At 43.8% G+C, this 20253-nt stretch overlaps 1 protein-coding gene across 1 annotated transcript in view; it reads left to right on the forward strand.

The window, feature by feature from the left end:
* The window catches only part of LOC115089198 (LARGE xylosyl- and glucuronyltransferase 1), a 519096-nt gene that overhangs the window by 141069 nt on the left and 357774 nt on the right, over positions 1–20253 (forward strand). Inside the window, exon 2 of the mRNA XM_029597248.1 lies at positions 16029–16217. Within this exon, the coding sequence (XP_029453108.1) occupies positions 16112–16217 (106 nt within the window). The 5' untranslated portion in view covers positions 16029–16111. The remainder of the gene's footprint in view (positions 1–16028; positions 16218–20253) is intronic.

Consider the following 20253-nt stretch of genomic DNA (forward strand, 5'->3'; position numbering starts at 1 on the left):
TTTTGCAAGTAGGATAAGAAGTCACACGAAGACCTGGATTTTTGAATTTCAAAAATACGGACTTTGTCAAAATGCGAATGTTCCTAGAGGAAGAACTGGAAGACTGAGATAAAATGGGTGAGGTGGAACAATTTAAAAGGAGTTATTACAAAGATAACACATATATTAGAAAAGTAAAATAAGAGTGAGAGGAAAAAGAAACCGATCTGGTTCTCTAAGGAGGTGGCTGAAAAAATAAAGGCAAAAAGAACAGCGTTCAAGAAGTATAAAGGATCCCCCCCAAAAAAAGGAACACAGGGAAGAATATCTGTTTAAAACTGAGGGAGACCAAGAAAGAAATAAGGAAAGCAAAAGGTCAAACTGAAGAAAGGATTGCCAAAAGCGAGGAGACAAAACATTTTTCAAATATCAGAGAAAAAAGGGAAGCTAAAAGTGGTATAGTGAAACTGAATGGAGATGAGGAGCAATGTATGGAGAGTAAGAAGAAAAAGCAGAAATATTAAACAAATACTTCAGTTTGGCATTCATTAAAGAAGACTCTGGAGAAGGACGATTGCTGGTTAACAAGACCATAGATGGGGATGGAGTAGACAAAACGCCATTTACAAAAGAAGAATGTATGGGAGGAGCGAGGGAAAACTGAAAGTGGACAAGACCATAGAGCTGGATGAGTTATACCCCAGGATACTGACAGAGCTCAGAGATGTGCTGATGGGTCCAGTTCAATAGATCCCTGGAAACGGGAGTGGTGCCACAAGATTGGAGAAGAGTGGTAGTAGTCCTGCTTCACAAGAGTGGTAGCAAAGAGGAGGCTGGAAACTACAGGCTGGTTAGCCTCACCTCAGTGGTGGGAAAATTAATGGAGACCTCGAAAGGAAAGGATAGTGAACTATCTACAATCCAGTGGGTTGCTGGATGCAAGGCACCATGGCTTCACCAAGGGAAGGTCCTGTCAGACAAATCTTATTTTTTTGATCGGGTGATTAGAGAATTGGATCGAGGAAGAGCACTCGATGTGATCTACTTGGATTTTGGTAACGCTTTTGATACATTCCTGCATAGGAGGCTTGTGAATAAAATGAGAAGCTTGGGAGTGAGTGCCAAGGTGGTGGCGTGGATGCTTGTAATCGTAAATGGAATCTACTCTGAAGAGAGATCAGTGTTGTGGAGTGCCACAGGGATATGTGTTGGGACTGGTTCTGTTCAATATCTTTGTGAGTGACATTGTAGAAGGGATAGAAGATAAAGTTTGTCTGTTTGTGGATGATACTAAGATCTACAACAGAGACATACCTGAAGAAGCAGAGAATGCAAAGTAATTTAAGAAAGTTTGAAGAGTGGTCGAGGATTTGGCAGCTGGGATTCAGTGCCAAGAAGTGCAGAGTCTTTCACTGATGTGCAGTAATCCAAAAGAACTGTATGTGATTGGGGTGGTGAAAGACTGATGTGCATGGACCAAGACAGGGATCTTGGAGTGATTGTTTCATCATCTTCAGATCACCAGAAACTATGTGACACAGCAATAGCTAAAGCTAGAAGAATGCTGGGCTGCATAGAAAGAGGATTAACCAGTAAGAAAAAGGAGGTGGTGATGCCCTTGTACAGGTTCTTGGTGAGGCCTCACCTGGAGTACGGTGTTCAGTACTGGAGTCCATATCTCAAGAAGGATGGAGGCAGTCCAGAGAAGTTGACCAAAATGGTGTGGGGTCTTTTTGAGAAGACCTATGAGGATAGGCTGAAGGATCTGAATAAGTATAGCCTGGAAGAAAGGAGGTGCAGAGGAGATATGATACAGACCTTCAGATACCTGAAAGGTTTTAATGATACACAAACGACTAACCTGGTCTGTTGGAAAGAACACAATAGAACTAGGGGTCACAAAATGAAACTCTAGGGGGGGACGATTCAGAACCAACGTCAGAAAATATTTCTTCACAGAAAGGATAGAGGATGCCTGGAATGTCCTTCCAGAGGATGTGGTGAAGACGAAAACAGTCAAAGAATTCAAAGGGGCATGGGATAAACACTGGGGATCTCTAAAGGCTAGGGGTCAGAAATGAAAAAAGCTTGCTGGTGTAAATTGCTGGTGCGGCGGTTACTACCCTTAGCAGAAGGCATGGAGATTACTATAACCAATAAGCCTTGATGCTTTTAATGTAACTGTAACATTGCTCCCCATTTTTAAACAGCTAGAGGATGGAAATGAAGAAAATCATGCCGGGGGTTACTTGCTGGTGCAGCAGTTACTACCCTTATCAGATGCTCCCTGCTTAGATGGCAGAAGGGAAAAGAGGAATTGGATTCAGTCTCCAATTTCTGGGATACTGATACACCAACCTAAGGGAAAAAGCACAGTCCATAAGCAAAGCACGTCAAGCAACACTGTCTGAATTTCCAAGAAAGCTCATCACCCATTAAAATGTTACTAACTGAGCATTTTATGGGCATCATAATGTTTGCTGATGACTGTACTGAGTGATAGTTACTACCTTAAGCTTGCTGGGCAGACTCACTGCATGGACCATTTGGTTCTATTCTGCCGTCATTTCTATGTTTCTAACCCGTGGGTTAGTACATCAGCTTTATTGAGTTAAACTGCAGAAGAGGGGACCCTTCATGGAAACTGTAATAAAATATTGCAAGTGTTTTTTTTTTTTTGTAACGCCCCCTTGACCACTTACCTTGTGGGGCGTTCCTGGGTCCAGGACCAACCTGGCAAGAACCCCCCCGGGCAGACTTCATCGGTCCTCATGTTCTTGGTGCCTGGTGCCTCCACCTGGGGAAGAAGGTGTTAGTGGGTGGGTGGGATTTCCCTCCCTTTACCCCAGGAAACAAATGGGACTGAGAACAAGGCTGGCAGTATGTACAAATATGTACAGGTTTATTAGACCAGTGGTTCTCAACCTTTTTTTGGCCGGGACACACCTGACAGATGGTTCTCACATGCGTGACACACTGAACATGTGTCCGTCACGGGGCTAAATGTAAACATGCACTCTGCATCCACAGGGACCCCCTCAACCCCCAGCAATGAGTGCAGAGCAGATCTAGCGCATTAGCCTGTACAACTGGCCATACAAAAAAAGATATTCTGGTTCTGATGACATCTCAGTAAAAGCAAAACAAACTCCCTTTACTACCAGGCACAATAGCCTTCCTTATGAAAAGACAGTAATTTACCACTAATGCATATCCTATTGAGAAAACACAACAAATAAGATTGATACAAATGCCTACATGCTAGTTAAATACCTCACCTCGGTCACACACCCTTCACCAAGTAAAGAAAAACCACAAATTATAAATATGGAGACAGAAACTGGAATAGAAAACCAAAAAAGCCATTCTGCATGCAGTGCGAACCTGGAGAAATGGAAAGAGAAATATAGCACCTAACAGACTCAGGATTTGCAATAATGCACACAAACTAACCCGCACAAAGTTACACCTGTATTATGGAACACACTCAAACAGTAACAAACCTATCTAAGAAATACAACTATTAAACCAGGTCCTAAACACTAATACATTTCCTATTGGGAAAACAGAATAAGCCAAGCTGCTACAGAGCCCCACACAGAAATAATTGTAAAGCTATACTAAAAATGTTACAAAACAGCTGCGGAACAGAATAATATCCAACAATTAAAATCTAATAAAAATTATTAAAACATGTCCAAATATCAATAAAATATTTCAAAACAGCAGACCGCATAATACCCAATAATTAAAATGGCAATCAAGAAAAATAAATTTAAAAAGCCACCTTTACTTACCCTCTCCAGCAACTCTCCTACTCCTTTCCCTTCCAGACCAATAGCACTCACCAGAAGCAGCAAGGGCGGCTGAAGCTCTGTCCTCACAGTCCTCTTCCTTAGCGCCCACAACCAGACACAGACAGACACATATACACATACACATATATACACATACACACATATATACACACATACCTATCGGTCTCTTTCACATCACCTCCCTGACCAGTCTCTCTCTCACACTCATGCTCTTATATACAAGCTCTCAATCACACACAAATACTCTCGCACCTATTCACACCAGCTCTCGCCCAAGCCCCTATTCACACCCACAAGCTCTCACCCAGGCTTCCATTCACACCCACACATACAAGCTTTTACTCATTCACACCCACAGACACACAGGCTCACCAAAAACATCTTCCTTCACTGCAGGGATGGGCTCCAGTTCTGCCGTGGCATTACTGTGGTGGGCTTTCTTTTTTCGCCGCCATGGGGATGGGCTCCCATGGTGGCCTCAGTCGGGGTCGGGTTTCCTCTTCGCCGCCACGGGGATGGGCTCCTGTGGCGGCCTTGCTTCGTTGGGGTTCGACACTGCCATTCCTCCCACCCCACCCCCAAGCTAGGCGATGCCTGCCTCACCAGCCAGTCAAAGGCTTCATCCCTTCCTCCAACTCTCACTGGCAGGTAGGGAGGGGGCTTCCGATTGGCCTGTGCAGGGGCAGGCAGAATGAAGGAGGCTTCCCATTGGGCAGTGGGGGTAGGAAGAAAGGGGACTTCCAAATGCCCTGTGGGGGCTGGAAAAAGGGAGAAGGAAAGAACAAGGGAGCAGTGGGACACCGGGAGACGCGACACACCGGTTGAGAAGCGCTGTATTAGACTATATAAGTATATACATTTCTATATGACTATGTACATCACTAATAGGATGACCAACAGCACACTTATCTACTTGTAGTTAATAGTCTCAGGCCACACAACTAAATACATTTCTATAAGATTGCAAGAACATTTAATATTTGGTAATTTGGGGTTGTTGGCATTCACAGTATACCACCATATAGAAGGGACCTCTTGTGTTCCCACTTAATCAAGTTTTATTATTAACCTCCCACTTTTATCCCAAGTCTTACCAATGTGAAAAGATGCAACTGGGCTGGTGGGCAGTGTTGGCCCTCGATGCTGCTTCCACTCTGCTGAAAGGTCTGTGACAACGCTGGGGTCTATGCCCTCCTGGGGACCCAACTCCACCTCCTGGAATGCTGCCGGGGCCCACGCATTCCTGAGGAACCCAACTGCACTTCTGGACCTGCTGCTGTGGTCCCCTTATTCCTGGTGAATCACTAGATCTGCCGCTGGGGTCCCCCTCCTGAGGGACTGCTTGATCTGCTGATGGGGTCCACACCCTCATTGGGGAATGCTCTGTCTGCTGCTTGGGTCCCCTTGCTCAAGGAGGACACAGGGTCAACTCCAGATTTGCCATTGCCCTTCAGTTCTTCTCCCTTGGTAGAAGAGTTTTCCCTGGCTTGGGTTTACAGCTCCATTAGGCTCATGGCTTGTTTAGCATTCAGTGATTCAGGCCCTCCACAGCCTCAGCTTTCAGTGATTTTAGCTCTGCTAAGCTCATGGCCAGTCATTTGCTGTTACCCAGCCTGGATGAGTCACCTTCTCTCAGCCAAAAAAGTCAAGACCCAGACAGGACCATGGAAAGAGAATGTGTGTACATCCTTCCATCCTCCCTGGCCTTTTCTTCTGTTGTCTAGAATTGGGTACCCAGTACCCTTGTCAGTCAGGGTGAGAATCTGTTTGCTTCCTAGGACTGTTTTTCAGTACATTTTTTCTCACAAATCCCTCTCTTTTTCAGAATTATTGAATGTAGGACTTTTTTAGTCATAGTTCTGGATTTTAGGATTTTGCTATCCTTTGATTTAAAGTGATATTTCACTGCAAGTTGCCAACAGTAGTCCAGGGGGCTGGGATATGCAAATCTCCTACCTGAGTCATCTATTCAATGGTCATTAAAGCACCTTCACAGTAAGAGGTCTGGCAACCTTTTCAATCTCATTCTGGGTTTCCTGGACTGGGGGCTCATGTTACATAGCTGCATTGTCCTCCTTTTTTTTTTCTCTCTGCTGCAGTTCACTTAAATGGTAGCATGCGCTTTAACCTCTTCTCCCTTGGGAGGTGGGTTTCATTTTTTTTCAAGTTTGTTTTTTTTTTTTTTGCAAACTTTATTTACAGATTCAGTAAACAAAACTGTGAAGAGCTGGAACTAGCCAATCGGAGAACTGCTCCTTGCTGTCATTTGTTTTTCTTATGCAAGAAGCATGTTAATGGTAACTTAAGTGTATTTTAGACTACAGACCTGTAAACGTCTAGTCATATGACCTCAGAAGAATGGGTGTGTACATCCTTAAAAGCTTATGTACTACATGGTAGTTGGAATTCTTTTTTTGTCACTCCTAAAATTGTGCCACAGCCTGCAAAGAATCCAGTTTTCTGCATGACTGCCATGTCTGTTCAGATCCTCTGCATGCTTGAATCTGTAGAGGCAAATGAGAAGCAGGGATGGAAATAATGTGATTATAAGTGTCAGATTTCCAACTCTGAGCTCCAGTCGTGCTCCCTTTCCTGTCCAAGTCTAGAAAATGTACCAAAATGAGTTGATTGTGTGATGCTGTCTTTTTTTTTTTTTTTGGAAAAGAAAGCAACCATAAACATGCTAACAGTGCTGGAGCTCACAGCTGGTAATTTCACACTCATGCTTATCTTGTACTCTTATTTTTTTTTTTTTGTTTATATAAATATATTTTAGCTGGGGGCTCAGAAGCAGTAAATGCAGGGTAGACAGCTTGGGAAAGCCGTTTTGGGTCAACACGGGTGAGAAACCTCTTAAAGTGTCATTGCAATCAATGATTTAAGGGTAAGACCTGGGATTGGGGGGGGGGGGGGGTGGGAGGGCAGGGTTTTTTGGGTTTTTTTAATTGGTGGGACCTCTTTCTCTGCTGCCTGACCATTTGACTTTGATTTTGCTTGCAGCGCTTGTGGCTGAGGTGAAGCTCACAGCACTGGTGTTCAAAAAATCCCTGTGACTAACGTCCAGAACCGGACCTAACCACTGGGAGAAATGCGTTTTGTTCCCTCGATCACTGCTCTGCAGTCCCTTTTCTACAGGCCTAGGAATTCTGTAAAACTAGTGGAAAGCCACGTACGATGGCTCCCTGATAGGGACGAGATGGAAAGTATATGAGAGGTGCCTTGCAGCGGAGAATATAGAAAAATGAATGCAAAACCTAGCAGTGTGACAAGGGTGCAGGTGAAATAGATTCTTTGGGTGGTAGGGGTGGACAGGTTACGCAGCTAAAGCTAGCTGGATAATTTTGTCCCAGATTTTCAGTGGGATAAATATCCTGCAGGATATGTTCTCCTAAAGTTACATGTAACCAGATAACTGAAAAAACAAAAACATAACTGGCTGTTTGACTATAACAGATTTAGTTGTTTTTGTTTGGTTTTTTTTAAGTTATTCAGCCTTGGGTGGCCAGAGAACTAACTATTTAACCGGATATTTTCAAAGATATCTGCTTAAGAAGCACTGTGTGGGGGAAAAAAAAAAAAGTAGAGGGGCCAGCATCTGATTCTCTCCTTCCCCTTCCCCCTTCAAATTTAATGTGGGGGAGTGCGGAGCAGGCACGGACACTTGTGTGGGGGAGGGGGGCAGCAGGTTCTTAAATATATTAAGAGAACTGGTGAAAGTGTAGGGAGGCCTGATCAGACTCCACATCATGTACATTTGATTTTGGAGGGATTTGGGTGGTGGGGGATGCACGGTCTGATGGGGGGGAGGGTGAGGGTGCTGGCCCCTTTACTTCTGTCATCGTTATGTTTTTTCAGCGCTACTTAACCGGGTGTCTTTGAAGATATGTAGATAAGTGGCAGGTTATCCTGCTCTGAATCAGGTCTAAGGATACTTGTCTAGCTTAGCTTGAGTTATCCAGATAGATTAGCTGGGCAACTAAACCCCTCCCAGAAACACCTCTGCAGCGCGCCTCATTTCTCATCCGGCTAGATGATGACATAATCTGGCTAAAATCTAGCAGGACAACTGCCTCAACATTCAGAAATTTGGGAGTTACCCATCTAAATGGCTTAGAATATTGACCTCTTGCATTTTTTCTGTCGTATGGGTGAAAATATTTTTGGTCCCCCCCCCCCCCCCCTCCAGCTTAGCTCCAGCATCTTGGAATGCCATGTTGAGAAGGTTTCCCTCTCCCCGTCCCCATTCCCCTCAAAGCATGCCATGTCCTATGAAGGACGTGCACCAAACTTCCATCCGGGGTGGTGTATATCAGCCTAACTGGTGGATGGGACATGGGATCCCCTTGTTTGTTTCCTGGTATAGCCTGTCGGGTGTACTCGTGACCACACTTAATCCCGTGCTGCCTACTTTGTGACTTTTCTTGTAAGTGTGCCTTGAGGTCGGTATTCAAAGTAACTTTTGAAGTTACCCAAACAAAACCTGAAATTTTACTTTCCTCTCTCCCCTATCCACTTCTTGGCTAAATTTTGTCTGGGCAACTCGTTACCTGCGCAAAAGTTGCCAGGCTATAAAAAGAGTGGCGCTGAAGGGCAGTCCAGGGCTTGCTTTCCCTTTGTCCAGGCGGTGCTGATATTCAGTGCTGCCTGGATTTAAAAAAATAAAATAAAAACAAAGTACATATAATAGCTGCTTGTGGGCTCTAAATAAACGCTTAACACTGGCAGCTAAAAGAGAGAAATCTGGACTGAGATGTTTCAGGAGAGTGCAATTACAGCAAAGGGAATTCACCTTTCAATCTGCCTTACATTTATTCAGATAACTTTATCCATGTATATTCGGTGGAACATACATCTGCATTCTTTCTGAATATCAGGCCGATTCAGTAAAGTCCGCGGGAGAGAGACGAACGCCCGCTTTCCCAGCGCGCACACCGGCCACTCGCCGGTGCGCGCGATTCAGTATTCAAATGAGGTGGTGCGGTAGAAACAGGGAAAAGGAAGCGCTAGGGACACTAGCGCATCCCTAGCGCCTCCTTTTAGCCCGAAGCGACGGCTGTCAGTGGGTTTGACAGCCGACGCGCAATTTTGCCGGCGTCAGTTCTCGAGCCCGCTGACAGCCACGGGCTCGGAAACCGGACGCTGGCAAAATTGAGCATCCGGTTTTCAGCCCGACAGCCGCCGGCCCATTTTTAATTTTTTTTTCTTTTTACATTTTTTTAGCCTTCGGGACCTCCGACTTAATATCACTATGATATTAACTTTCCCGGTTCCGGTTTCTTAGAGTAAAATGTGCGGCTTGCCTGCACATTTTACTTACTGTATCCCGTGCGCATACCTAATAGGGCCATCAATATGCATTTGTGTGTATGCATTTGCATGTTGAGGGCGCTATTAGGTGCCGCGAGTTGGACGCGCGTTTTCCTCCCCTTACTGAATAAGGGGTAAGGGAAAACGCGCGTCCAAGAGCAGGCAGCCTGTATGTGATTAAAGGTCTCTGGATAATATTTCTTCACCCCGGCTTGCTCAGTACGCACCTCCATGTTTTTACTGTATTCACAAATTCCACTGGCATTTAGCATCTGCTTAGTACCTGTGTGTTAAATGGGTCATCTCCTCACATATAGGGCAACAAATGTACCATTCAAGCATTTACAGGTCTGCTGTATTAGGATGAATGGCTGGTTGCTTGTTCCAAAAAAGAAGATAAATAAACATAAATGCAAATATACTAATTACTGAATATTTATTTACAACTGAGGATGCACAGAATGCATTTGTGTTTTGACACGGCTAGGGCTGCATGCATCTTTCCTTTTAGTTTATGTTCAGAATTCATTATGTACCTTCCTGCATTGTGTCAGAGACCTTTATAGTGAGGCTTCCCGTTCTTATCTAATAAGGTTGTGAGGTGATAGTCTTAAGTGGGGCTATTTAACTTCTGGGTAGGAGGAAAGTGTGCAATCACCTTGTAGAAATGCATTAAAAAGTTTGAATTCAATCTTTTATACTGATGACTCCCGGATCTATCTTTGTACACTAGAAACTTCACTGGGAATCTGGTTCCAAATCTGAGCCAGTTTACCTGACAATTGACCCCTGGATTTGTCAATGAGCACCCATTATGTTTGTGCCTGGGGTAGCAAACATTTAGGAGCAGCAGGTTGGCTAGGATTTCCCACCTTCCAGCTCTGCAGAATTTCATTCATTCATCAAAGAACAGCCCCTTACAGGAGGTGGGGAAGTGAAAACACCAAAAGTGCCTACGGGTGGCAAAATTCCTAAATCCACCCCTGCCTGGATGTCCCTCCGCTACCTTAAATGGAACATGGCCAAGACAGAACATCTTCTCTATTCTCCCAAACCCATATCCCTCTTCCTTCTTGCGCTGTTTCTGTGGATAGCACTATTATCCTCCTGGTTCCCTCAGTCTTGGTTGTCATCTTCCATCTTTCTAACTAAAATTCTGCTAAAATGTGTCGTTTCTTTATAGCATCATCAAAAACAGTTCCTTCCTTTGTGAATGCACAACCACCAAAACCCTTATGCACTCTCTCATAATCTCCCTCTTACACTACTACATCCTGCTCCTCGTAGCTCTCCCAGTGAACCATCCCTCTACTATATTCTATTCAACATTCGGTTGTATGACTTATCTTCTGCCAGTATAACTCCATATAATGTGTCTTCTCAAGTCACTCATTGGCTCCCTAAGCATTCCCACATATAGTTCAAGCTTCTCTTACTCATTTTCAGAAAACTTTATTGACGTGACAATTTTGCATGTGCTGCTAAAGTCGTACGCATGGTGAATGATGGCAGGCAAAGACCAGATTGGCCCGTCTAGTTTGTCCAGTTGCAATTCCTCCATTCATCCCAACACCAGTATTCTGTCACCATGTCTTTTACCTGAAATTTCAGCTCTCTTTCTACCACTGTCCTCACCAGTCCCAAACATGTCCAGATTGTGGTAAAGTAACAGGCCTTTATCACCATTTCAGGCCTTTTCATCTTCAGCCTTGATTCTTACAAGGGCGACATTTAAATCCAATACCCGGAACCTTTTTCATATCATATTACCAGATTTTTCTAATAAGTCGCACAGCTACTAAACGTGATGAGGGCATTGTCCAAAACATCTGGCTTCTCCACATTCACTGAAGACTGGGTTATAAACTTTGTCACGCCATGCAGGAAATCCCAGTGCCTCTGTGGACGTTTGATGCAGCTGCTGTTAGCGTTTGTACAGCATAAGCCCAGTGTGTCCTTGGAAGCCTTATAGTCTTGCCACTGCTGTTTTGGGTTGTAACCGCCACGCCACATGCTACCATTCAAGACTCCAGAAATTAAATGTATTTATTGCTTAGCTGACAGTGGCTAAAAGCTGCCACACGGACGTAAAACTAGGAGGGATTCAGATCAGTAGTTACAATTGCAGTAGAATCCCTGGGAAGTGCCAGGTGTCCTGTGAGTGACCTTTGAATGTCTGGGTCTTGAAGGCATAGACCTCATTAACTATTATAAGGTATCAGAAGAAAGCTCTGGGGCTTCGGGAGGTCCCAGAACACTCAGTGCCACCTTTGAAGCCTGTGGCAGTTATATCACTGACCTTGGTCTTAATCGTCACTCCATTCAGATTACCCATCGGCCACCCTCATAGTCTGTCTTGTGTTGCCACTAGTCAGGCCACTATCCTTTCACTTTCAACAAGTAAGGATCCTCTATGCTTCTCATAACACTTTGAAGTCTTACTGTTTTAGCATCCAGCACCCTTTCCATGAAGAAACATTTCCTGACTGTCCCATTAGACCTTGATATCATGAGCACTAATTCTACAGCTTCCTTTCCAATGTTTAAGGCTTACTTCTTATGAATTAATATCATCTTTCTGGTATTTAAATGTCCCTCCTTTCTCCTCTCTTCTAGAGTACGCATGTTTAGACCCTTAAGTCGCATTTCATACGGCTTTTGGTGCAGACCTCACACTATTTCTAGTTGACCACTTTTATCCTATCTGTATCCTTTTTGGAGGTAAAGGATCCAGAACTATACTCAATATTCCAACAATCAAAGTATATGGCGGCAGATAAAGACTCTGTTCAGGGTACTAAATATCTTTCAGGTTATCTCCTGTGCCTTCTGTTAAGGATAACCTGCACAGAACAGCAGTTATTATCCCTGTGCAGAAAAGTCACGCCTAAAGTTAACCCCTTCTTTTCACCCTCTAGCCATTAGGGATCCTCTGCATGTATCCCATGCCTCTGCATGTATCCCATGTTCTTGTCTTCATTATCTCTTTTGGGAGGGCGTTCCAAACATCCACCACCCTTTCTGTGAAGAACTATTTCCTGCATTGTTCCTGAGGGTGTCCCCTGGGAGTTTCAGATCATAACCCTGGTTCTGCAGCTTTCTTTCCAACAGAAAAGGTTTGATGCTTGTGCACCATGTAAGGTATTTAAAAGTCTGTGTTATAACTGCCCTCTCTTGCCTCTCCTTCAGGGTATACATATTTATGTCCCTCAATCTAAGCTTATAAGTCTTTCGGTACAGACCCCATATCATTCAGATTCCATTTCTCTGGACCACTTCCATCCTTTTTTTTTTTTTACTATTAGTTATGGCTTCCATTATGTACCCCAGTTTCTCGCCTTCTGTCACATAATACTCCCTCAATCTTCTGCATCCTAGGTGCATGGATGCACCTTTTTTTTTTTTTTTTTTTTTTTTTTTTACACATGAAATCTTAAGCTGCCAAACATTTGCCCATTCCTTAACCTTCCTTAGATCACTTCTCATTCTCTATGCTCCATCAGGAGCATCCAATCTGTGGCATATTTTTGTCATCTGCAAAAAAAAAAAAAAAAAAAGCAGGCTTTTCCTTCTAACCTCTTTGCAGTATCACTCACAGAGGTATTGAGCAGAGCTGGCTCCAGGACCCATTCCCGAGGCACTCCACTAATCACATTTCTTGCTTCAGAGTGAATTCTATTTACTGCTACCCTCTGATCACTCAGTCAGTTTGAAATCCAGTCCACCACCTTGGGACTCACCCCCCAGGGTGCTCAGTTTATTGCTGAGCCACTTATGTAGGACAGTTTCAAAAGCTTTGTGGAAATCCAAATAAACCACATCCAACTCATGCGCTTGATCTAATTGATTTGTTGGACACATTCTGCCTCTGGTAATGCCATGCTGCCTTGGATTCTGCAAGTTGCTTCATTATAGTTCACTAACCTTTCCTTCAATTATCTTTCATTAACTTTATCACAGAGGTAAGACTAAACAGCTTGTAGTGTGAAACATCCATTACTTCTTTTTGAGAAAAGGAACCACTCCCTTCTCTAAAGATCTACTGAAGAGGTCCTACAGTGGACCTGTTACGACCTCTCTGAGCTCCCTAACTGTCCTAGGATGCATCCTATCTGGCTTGTGGCTTTGTCCACTTTCATCTTTGCCAGTTCCACACACACTTTCTTTTCTGTAAATGATAGATCTACTCTATTCCCGTGGGTATCCTTTTCAGTAATCAGTGCGCCTTCAAACCCTTCTTCAGAAGCCACAACCTCCTCCTCTCCCGCCTCTCTGACATTGGCATTTCCGGCACAGCCCTCCTTTGGTTTAAATCCTACCTGGCTAACAGACAATTCTCTGTCAAAATAGGCAACTCCGAATCTAAACATTTCTGCCTCACACAAGGAGTTTCCCAAGGCTCCTCACTCTCCTCCACCCTATTTAATATTTACCTCTTGCGCCTCTGCCAGCTCCTATCCGATCTCAGCCTTAAATTTTACATCTACGCCGATGATGTACAAATCATCATACCGATACAAGAACCTATCTCCCTCCTCACAAATCTCCACCTCGCCCTCAATTCCACCAAGACTGAACTGTTCTTCATATCCAACCACCAAAGTCCCAAGCCCTCCCTTTCAAGTGACCCAGCATTCAGCTCTATTTCCTCCCAGCCCTTTGTACGAAACCTTGGAGTCCTGATTGACCAGCAATTAAACTTAAAAAAACACATCAATAATGTCCTAAAGGAAGGCTTCTATAAGCTCAATGTTATGAAAAAACTCAAACCCTTACTCCACACCTATGATCTCCGCACCGTCATACATGCAACCCTCTCATCCAAGTTGGACTACTGAGGCTCCCTCTTTCTAGGCCTCCCCTACGCCACTATAAAACAGCTCCAAATGCTGCAAAATGCTGTTGCTAGAACCATCATAAATACCCGCAAATTCGACCACATAACCCCCATCCTTAAAGACCTCCATTGGCTCCCGATCCCTTCAAGCATCCTCTACAAAACCCTCACCATTATACACAAATCCATCTACACACACAACTCTAGCTGGCTCGACGATCCCCTCCATTTCACACACTCTATCCGCCCCACCAGAGCAACCCGTAAAGGCCCCCTCCACATCCCATCCCTCAAGTATACACACCTCTCCTCCATAAGGGATCGAGCTCTATCCATTGCAGGCCCCACCCGCTGGAACCTACTACCCACAAATCTCCACATCGAACCTTGCACCATCAAATTCAAGAAAAAGTTAAAGACCTGGCTCTTCAAACAGGCATACCCAGATTAGGACCCTTGCACCATAATCCCCTTGCCACAGAATTATACCTCTAAGTTACTAATTTTATTTCGCTATTATGTTAACATGTTGTTTCTCTTCAGTGTTATTTTTACTTATATAGTTATACTTCTCGTTTCCTTCTCTCTTCTCTAGTTCTAATTTTCTTTCACTGTAGCCCTATTCCCCTTCCCTGTTCCTTGTATTTTCCACCTTCAGTTTGATGTAAACCGATATGATGTTCCCACTAATGTCGATATAAAAAAAACCCTATAAATAAATAAATAAATATTTGTTTCTGCCATTTTTAATGTGTACTCAATCCTACAATTTCAGCTCTGGCCTTCTTCTGTTCTCTGACATTACCTGAAAGCTCCTGTTACTTTTCCTTACCTCTTTAGCTGTCTTTTCTTCCACCTGGGCTTTTTCCCTTCTGATCAATTTCCTTGATTTTCAGCTTTGCTAGATATTCCTCTGGGTTTTCACCCTTAAACTGCCTCTTTGGGAAGCCATGCTGTCTTCTTTTTCCTCTTGCTTTCATCGACTTCCTGACTTAAGATTTGTTCCTTTTTGCTATACCTCCTTTTAGTTTTGTCCACTCTTCTTCCTCCTCGTTACCTGCTTCCTTGCATCTTGTCTACACCTCCTTGAGATACGTCTCCATTTTACCAAACCTTGGTATTTTTGAAATGCAGGACTCTGAGCTTTGTGTGGTTCCTCTCCATCTTGGTCTTTTCATCGGAGCACACTATTTTGATCACTGGTTCTCAGATGGGCATTTTACCTGGTCATTAGAGACTCCATCTGTAAGTACCAGATCCATCACCATTTGTCTAAGCAGAGCCTCTTGAAGGGCATTCAGAAGAATCTCCCTTTCTAAGTTCACAGCCGGGATACCGCAGTCCACATCCAAAAGGCTAAAATCCCTCCCTTTATTCCCACCTTCTGGATGTCTCTTCATCCACATTTCTGTCCAGTTCTGTCACTTGAGTCAGAAGTCTGAGGATCACCCCAGTGTAAATAGAAGTGCCATTTCCCCCTTCAAAGGCTCCCCTTCCTTTCCTCATTACCCCCCCTGCCTTTCAGTTGCTGCTATTTTTTGCTTTTATCCTTCCTAAACAGATTGTGGTTACTCTTATGGCTGTAAACCTTTCATGGGACGCATTGAACTATGTTTCCATGATGGCAGCAATATGTAGGCCTTCCTCTATTATTAGGGCTTGAAGATCTGGAGTGTTTTGTGCTCATAACCTTCCAGCTTTTTACTCATCCTCCTTGCCTACAATTTGCATAGACTCATACCTGCTCTCCTCATCCAACCTTTTGCTCAACTGTAAACTAATAAGCTCTCGCCACTTTGAAGAAGGAACCAAAGTGGTCTTGAAAGTTGATGTGCTACAACATAGTTTTGTTGGTCCAATAAAGCCCAAAATCCTAGAAAGAATCCAGTTTGCTCCAGAGAAAACATGGCTTCTAGAATTGTGTACTAGATAAAGATACACAGAACTTTTGCCTTCCTCTAGAATACCCCAAACTATTTCCTAAATGTAGAGCTTAAAGAAGATTGAACTTGATGGACTGAAACTTTTCTTTGCCCTGGTGCGCGGCCATTCCTGCTAACGTCATCTCCTGTTCTGTGTTTTACCAGGAAATAACATGTGGCTGGCTGCAGATCCAATGCTCCCAACATAGGAAAGGCACTGGGTTTGGAAAAAAGCCATCTTCGAGAGAATGCTGGGAATGTGCAGGGGGAGAAAGAAATTCCTGGCAGCCTCTCTCACGCTTCTCTTCGTTCCAGCACTCACCTGGATTTACCTCTTCACTGGCACCTTTGAAGGTAAGAGAACATGAAGAGAATATTATAAAATTATTATGTGGAAGGTAATGTAATCCATGCATGACTTATAAGTGAATGTAAAGAGGAAGGAGTTTCAATATTTGTCCCTTCCCCAGAGTTTAGTATAACCATGTGTATAGCATTTATATGTAACATAGGGATGTTGGTCATTGCCCATTATGATGACCATTCCTGCCCTAGGCATCCACTGTGGTGGTGCTACATTACCGTTTTCACTATTGTCAGTCACTGGAGTTAGACCATCATGGTGCATCATTTTACTTTAATTATTTATTTTAAAACATTTGTATCTTACCTCTTCCACTGTTCAAGGTGGGTAACAATTAAAAACTTGCATAAAATTAAAATATATAACAAAGACTAACATGATGCCAGATGGAAAAATCAGATGGTTATTGAACAAAATCCCATCATATAGTTATGGATATTCAGTGAGTAAGAAATGCTCTAAGATCGTTACATACCTAGTTACTTCTAGCGGTTTCTTCAAAATCTCATGAATACAGAGAAGGACGATCCTAAATTACATTAGGGGTGTGCATTTGTTTTAAACAAATGAGTAAAATGTGACATATTAGGCCATTTTTGGTTCATTATGAATATAACAAAGTGAAAATAGCCTAAGATGAAAATACCCAAATGTTTTTGGGTATTTTCATATGTGTCATTAAAAAAAAAAATTATAATAAGCCTCTGGTGGGGACCAGACCTGATGCGACTAAAAATGACGCTGACCACCTTAAGGGCATGCCGCAGCAGTGCCACAATGCTGCCTTCCACGTGGATGGCACCATTTCGATGTATGCCATCCGTTTGGGAGGAAGGCACCATGGTGGTATCACTGTGCTGCAACCTTAGGCCGGATGGTGTCATTTTTATTTGATAGGTAAAGAAAGAGCACTGTAGAAGGCCTGGCCTTGGGCCTCGGTGACAGGACCCAGCGATGAGCCTACATCTGGGCCCAGGCCTGGGCTTCCCCCCACTGACTTCATCGTAAAATAAAAAAATGAAAGAAACGAACAAACAATTTTTTTTTTTCCATTTGAGTCGAACCTGATGAATGACACTGACCTGCAAAATGAATAAATGAACCAAAACAATTTTTTTTGACTCGCCACACTCCTGAATTATATTTTTAAATGGGACCCAAAATATCAATGACTCATCTGTAGAAGTAATCTGTGTTTCGAATGAATGATTAAAAAGAAGTTTTTAAAAGACTTTCGAAATTTGTGGGTGCAAGTAGTGATATGCAGTGCCTCAGGTAGGGAGTTCCAGAAAAATGGACCCATCACCTAGAGAGCTGTATTATGGGTCTCAGTCAAGTGAGCCTACTTGTGGTGATGGAACTTCAAATTAATCCAAGCAACAGAAGTGTTATTTAAGTGATTTTAGGGATCAGTCTAGCTAGTTTGAATTTTGCCTTCCATTGGACCGGAAGCCAATGTAGGGAACAAAGAGCCTAATGTAATATGGCCATGATTACTGGTTTCAGTCAGAACAATCTGTGGTTGTGTTGCAGGTCAGCAAAGAGAACTTTTACAGCAGACCATTCCTGTTAGCATGTGAGCTTGGCGTACTGTGTGAAAATTGGTGGAAAATGTCAGAAGTTTTAACCTTCGAAGCAATCAGAATTTAAAGAATGCAGTCTTGGTTACTGTTCTGATATGTGCCTTCATAGATCAGATTCTCATAAAAATACCCATGTTCTGTACTTGTCTGACAGATATATTACAACCCTCAAAGGTTAAATTAGTTGGAAAATCTGCAGCGGGAAACTTGCTCAAAATAATAAGCTCTGTTTTATTACCATTGAGCTATTGTGGGTCAGCCAGGACTTAATGGCAGATAAGCAGATGGATACCAGATCTAATGTCGTGGATCGGGTTTATGATTTGCGTACAAAAACAGAATGTTGTCTGCATATAATTTACAATTCACCCCTAGGCCCATAAAGAACCGCTATAATGGATCCATGATAATCATTGTGGCTGATGAAGCCAAACCCTGGGGGACAGCAGTTGTAACTGATGCCAGGAAGATAGTGTTGCGATGGAGGTGGACCCTTGGGCCGAGGTGGGGATTGACGCAACCCGTAGGTGAGGACCTACGGTTCCCCACCGTCTGCAGGCAGAGTGGGCTGATAGACCGAGGCCGCTGGAGCTTCACCTATTCCAGCCCTCGTTCTCCACGGGTTGAGCCTTTGGGTGCCGGGACTGGCAGGACTTAGCTGGGCTTCTGTATGTAGTCAAGGTATGAGCTGGTTCAGCCCAGAGACAGCAGGTGAGAGATAGTACAGTCTTACTCTGGACAAAGTAGTGTCCTGGAAACTCAGGCGCCAAATGGAACAGAGACAGACAGGGGGCGCTCGAGCAAGAGCAGGCCAAAGCCTGAGTAAACTACATCCAGGGAGTAAGCCGGAGAGGCATCGAAGAACAGACTTGAGTCAGAGCTGGCGGCAATCCGAAGGCAGTGGCAAGCAAGGCTGAGGGCTGATCACAGAGATAGTCAAGCGTAATCAAGTGAAGCAAAGGTCTGAGTCTGGAGATAGGTAATAGCGTAGTCAGGCGAAGCAGAGATCTGGGCTTGGAGAGAGTCAGCAGCGTGGTCAGGCGAAGCAGAGTCAAGTCTCTGTAATCAATCCAAGGAATGAAGCAAGATAGGAACAAGGAGACAGGAACCAGAAACAACGAGGAACAGGAACGTAGAGAAGAGACAAATCTCTAGGAGGCAACGAATACTCGACCAGCGAGGAGACCTGTTGCAAAGGCAACGCTAGGGAGTGGAGCCTGCACTTAAATACTGTAGCTGAGTTGACATCATCATCCAGGGCCGCAGCTAGGTTCCCGCCACTGTCCCTAGTTAAACATCAATGGTGCGCGCGCCTAGGAGGGGCACAGTGCGAGTAGCAGCGTCTTTCTCCAGGTCTCGCAGACAGGCCCGACGAGAAGTGGTGGCTGGGTCAGGAATGCCAGGAGCTGCGGCAGGGCCAGAGGCACCGGGGGAGGCCCGAGGACGGAGCTGACGGCCCACCACCGCCAACGAGGAGGAACCAGGAGCTGGAGTCAACTTAGAAAGGTGAGGGGGCCATGCCATGGGCCTGCTGCGGACGGCACGTGTAACAGATAGGAATTCACCAGTTCTGACTGCTGAGCCCTTCCTGATAGATGCAATGAAAACCAGTTCAACACCGCTGCCATTGCAATCTCACTCAGGTGGGATAGTAAGATCTGATTTAACATGTCAAATGCAGCGGATATGTCTAAAAGAGCCGTGACGCAACATGTTCTGCTGTCAGATCAACACCGGATAACATCCAGGCTGGACAGAAGCAAGGTTTCTGTGCTGTGCAATTTATGGGGTCCAAAACATGCTCTTTAATAAAAATTATTTAATTTTGTCCAAGACAAAAATTTATAAGATAGGAAGGGTAAAAAGGAGATAGAGCAATAATTAGCCAGAATAGAGGGATCAGACGATTCTTGCTTTAGAATGGTGGCTTGCTTTAAAGTAGTGAGCAGATTGCCTTGAGATAATTAGAGTTCTTTCTTTAGTAATAGTCACTTAAATCTGTTCAATGAACTTTCAACAGTACAAATGGGCAAGATGAGGAATTCATTTATTTTTTATATAATTTGCATAACCTTATCCTTTGTAACCAATTGAAATGAATTCCATTTCTCCGAAGCTGCTCCAGAAATATCTGGAGCAGGAATAGACGGTTGGGAACCTAATTATTTATATTGTTTACCGTATCGGTATAAAATTTAGCAAAGTCCTCACAGCACAGTATCAAAAGGCAGACACTCTGCACTAAGCAATTCCCTTTTACTATTGGTGAGTTGTTTCACAGTATGAAACAATTCACGCGCACTGATTTTCACAGTCCGAATCCTTGCAGAATAGCATGCTTTCTTGGCGCCACCAACCAAGATTCTCCTCAAGAAGAATCGGAGTGTGTTAAGGCTTCAGCCATGAGCGCTCCAAGTGTCACAAAGAGTGTTTTGTCTCACTT

This window comes from Rhinatrema bivittatum, chromosome 4 (assembly GCF_901001135.1).
Source record: "Rhinatrema bivittatum chromosome 4, aRhiBiv1.1, whole genome shotgun sequence".
Taxonomy (NCBI): Eukaryota; Metazoa; Chordata; class Amphibia; order Gymnophiona; family Rhinatrematidae; genus Rhinatrema; species Rhinatrema bivittatum.